Source organism: Octopus bimaculoides, chromosome 1 (assembly GCF_001194135.2).
Source record: "Octopus bimaculoides isolate UCB-OBI-ISO-001 chromosome 1, ASM119413v2, whole genome shotgun sequence".
NCBI lineage: Eukaryota > Metazoa > Mollusca > Cephalopoda > Octopoda > Octopodidae > Octopus > Octopus bimaculoides.
In genome coordinates this window covers 21807439-21811246 of record NC_068981.1, presented here as the reverse complement: position 1 = coordinate 21811246, position 3808 = coordinate 21807439, and the positions used below count along the sequence as shown (strand labels likewise).

Here is a 3808-nt window from a genome sequence, read left to right as displayed (position 1 = left end):
ATATATATATATATATATATATATATATATATATAAATGTATATGCAGGATGCGATGGGTAAATTGTCACCCTTTTATATTTTTTATTTCATGCATGCACATTGTTTTTGATTTTATCAACTACACAACACGGTAGGGTGAGTTGGGCACCGTCTGTGAGAAAAACAGCACCATGTCTCAATTCACTCTGCCGGAAATTTGGAAACGACATGCTGTACTGCTTGCAGCCCTCTTGAGTATTATGTGTGGGGTGCAGTTGAATGAGAGACCAACAAAACACATTGTAACACCAAAGATGAACTGAAGGCAAGGATTATGACAGTATTCACCAAACAAGGAGACCGTCCAGAAAACTTGCAGAAGATTCCCAAGTCATCTGGGATTTTATTGAATAAATTTACTCTTTAGTATTTCAAGATATTTACATGTAATTTTGGTTAATATATTTATTAAAATGGGATGTCAGTATTATTTTCATTTTTGTGTAATTTAGACAACAGTTTATTCACTTCATCTTGTATATATATATATATATATACATATATCATCATCATCATCATCATCATCATCATCATTGTCTTCGTTTAACGTCCGCTTTTCATGTTGGCATGGGTTGGATGGTTTGACTGAGGACTGGCGAGCCAGAAGGCTACACCAGGCTCCAATCTGATCTGGCAAAGTTTCTACAGCTGGATGCCCTTCCTAACGCCAACCACTCCGAGAGTGTAGTGGGTGCTTTTACATGCCACCAGCATGAGGGCCAGTCTGGCGGTACTGGCAACGACCACACTCGAATGTGGTTTTTCACAGGCCAATGATATTTTTAAGCTTAAAGCTTATAAGTGATCATCATGTATTGACTAAAGAAAATAGTTTAGTATTGAGGTATATAAGCCCTCAATGGAAAAAAGTGGGTTTTCTGTACACATGAGACTCAAACCCATATCTCTATAAGAGACTCTTTTCTTTAGTCACGACATGGTGATTGCTTATAAGCTTTAAGCTTATAAATATTATCATTATTTACAGAATTGTCACTCAACACTGCTACTCAATTTATTGCAGAAAATGCACACACACACACACACACACACATACACACACATGCATACACACACACACACACACACTCATACACATGTGTGTGTGTGTGTGTGTGTGTGTGTGACCCTTCTGTCCGGCATTCGCCATGATAGATTGCTGACCACTACACATATTTGCTTTTTTTTTCTCTCCTTGTTTCTTTCTGTGTACCTTTCTATTGAAGAGCGTAGGCTCGAAACGTTAAAGACTTTCTCGTTATATTAATACATCCATTTGTTGTTTACACCACCTGTATTTGTTTGTTGTTTTTCGTGAATTCTCCCAATATATATATATATAAACAACTCACCTTGTTGACAGTTCTTGCCAGCGTATCCATCAATACAGGAACAATGATAGTCATTGAATAGGTCAATACATTGTCCACCATGTTTACACCTCTGAAACTTACATTCATCAACCTCGTTTTCACATTTTTGTCCTGAAATAGAAGACAAATATTACATTTTGCAAACATTATTCATAAAACTTTCTCAATCGCTCTTTCCATATTCTATATGTGTGTATGTTTGTGTATATGATTGAGTAGTGTGTGTGTGTGTGTGTGTATTTGTATGTTTGTATATGCCACCTCCCACAAACAGAACAGGATCACAGGAGCACAAAGAAAATGCGAGTTGCACAAGTCCAGAACCAACTCCTCACCTTCATTGCCAGCAGACAGCCAGTGCCCAACCTGCAGCAGAACCTTCTAAGTATGCATCAGCTTGATTGACTACAGCCAGATGCACTGTGACGCATCTTCTTTTTACATGTGATATCCTTGGGTATCATTGACAATGATGGACAAACATTATTATTATTATAATTGCAATGTCTATCAGTAAGCAGACGTTTCTTTTTTGTCTGGGTGATTAGCTTTTATTTATCTGATAGTTTGAACCAGCATATCTCAGATGATTGTGGCCTGGTCATTGTCTTATACCTTGTTGTTGCTGTTATTATTATTATTATTATTATTATTATTGAATCAGAGAGCAGTGCATGCCATCAAGGTGACAAGTTACCCATCATGATTACCTGTCTGATAAGGGTACACTAGGCACATGCTTCACAACCATATGTGCACAGAATGGAGATCTTATATCAAGATAAACAGTGCATGACTTTGCAGTGGGGGGACCCAATTAAAATTTTCTTCTGAATAAGAGTTGTTTAAGGATGTTGAACGAAACACCCATGTTTCCAGAGGTAAATTATTCAAATCCCAAAGAATTCCACTCAACACATGGCTATGATGCTCCCCCACTACTTCTGCTCATGATCAGAGATGCACAGTTACCAAGGGACATGCTCAACTGACAAGCAAATCTGTGGTAGAGAATATTTGCTGTAACTCATCTTTTACATCAAGACAAAATATGCATATGATAACAGTTCCAATTTTATTATTATCGTTATTATTATCATTATTATAATTATTATCTTCTCTTTAACACAGGTTTTGTTGGAGCTCCTGGAGTCTTGCATGCATAATGGTCTTACTACCTACAGCCTACAGTACCATGCCATTTGTTCTTTTCAGTAATCTAATACTTTCCTGATTATTCTGGCTGTGCCAAGGAGGCAAACCTTTTGTAACAGTTCTACTGGGCTCTCTATTCCAATTTCCTTGATGCCTTCTCATACTGTTCCCAAGGACTCAACAATAACTGACACTATCTTCACCTTCTTCATTTTCCACAGCTGGGCCATTTCACACTTAGAGGGTTGTATCTATCTTTTTGCCTTCGTTCTTGACTATTCGCGGGTCAAAAGGGCATGCAACATCAATTATATAGCATATGTGGTACACCTTGACCACCACCACCACCAGGTCCAGTCTGTTATGCTCTAGCACTTGATATGTTTGGATTGGGAAATCCCAGAGGATTTTGCTAGTCTCTCTAGCCCTCACTTTTTCGCACAGTTTCCAATGTAGCCCTTTCACTACCTGGTCATGTCGCTACAACTTGTAATGGTTTTGGGCAGGTCTAGGGCATTCATTCGTAATATGGGCAATGGTTTCATCCACTCTATTGCACATTCAGCTCAGTGGAAACACTTACTCATTCCTCAGTTTGACCCTGCAGTTTGTGGCCAGAGCTTGGTCCTGTGCTGCCAATATAGTACTCTCAGTCTCTTTTTTCAGGGTTCCTTTCATCAGCCAGGCTCAACTATTTTTTACAGAAACTTCTGTTGTGGCTACATGGAATTGATTGCATAGTCTCTTCTTGCGTAATTCTTCTACATGTTCTTTTTGTACTTCATCCTTTGTTTTCCTATTTTCTCTGCTCTCAATACTCCCGTGTTCCTAACTGTCACTAGCAAGGTTTCCTTACTTTGGGCTAGGTATCTCATTAAGCTCTCAAGTTTGATATGCACGCAGTCTTCCACACTTATCAGTCTCCTTCCTCCATTTGCTCCCTTGATGTATAGGCGATCAGTGTCTTCATGAGGATGATGTATAGGTGATCCAACTTAAACAAGGACACTGTCCTGAAGAGTTGCAGGAGATTCCAAAGTTGTTTGGAGGCCGTGGTTGAAGCCAATGGCGATTTTTAAAACAAATTTTCTCTTTAATATTTCAAGATATTTTTATGTAATTTTGGTAAATATATCTGTTAAAATGAGATGTCAATGTTATTTTACTTTTTGTGTAATATAGACACAATTTATCCACCGCACCCTGCATATATATATATATATATATATATATATGTGT

General features: G+C 38.0%; 1 protein-coding gene across 2 annotated transcripts in view; it reads right to left on the bottom strand.

The window, feature by feature from the left end:
• The window catches only part of LOC106878075 (uncharacterized), a 47515-nt gene that overhangs the window by 27951 nt on the left and 15756 nt on the right, over positions 1 to 3808 (bottom strand). For both annotated transcript variants that reach the window (XR_008263480.1, XM_052965692.1), the window contains exon 8: positions 1394 to 1525. Coding sequence is in view for 1 of the 2 variants with exons in the window: in XM_052965692.1 (XP_052821652.1) it covers positions 1394 to 1525 (132 nt within the window). In the remaining variant the exon portion in view is untranslated. The remainder of the gene's footprint in view (positions 1 to 1393; positions 1526 to 3808) is intronic.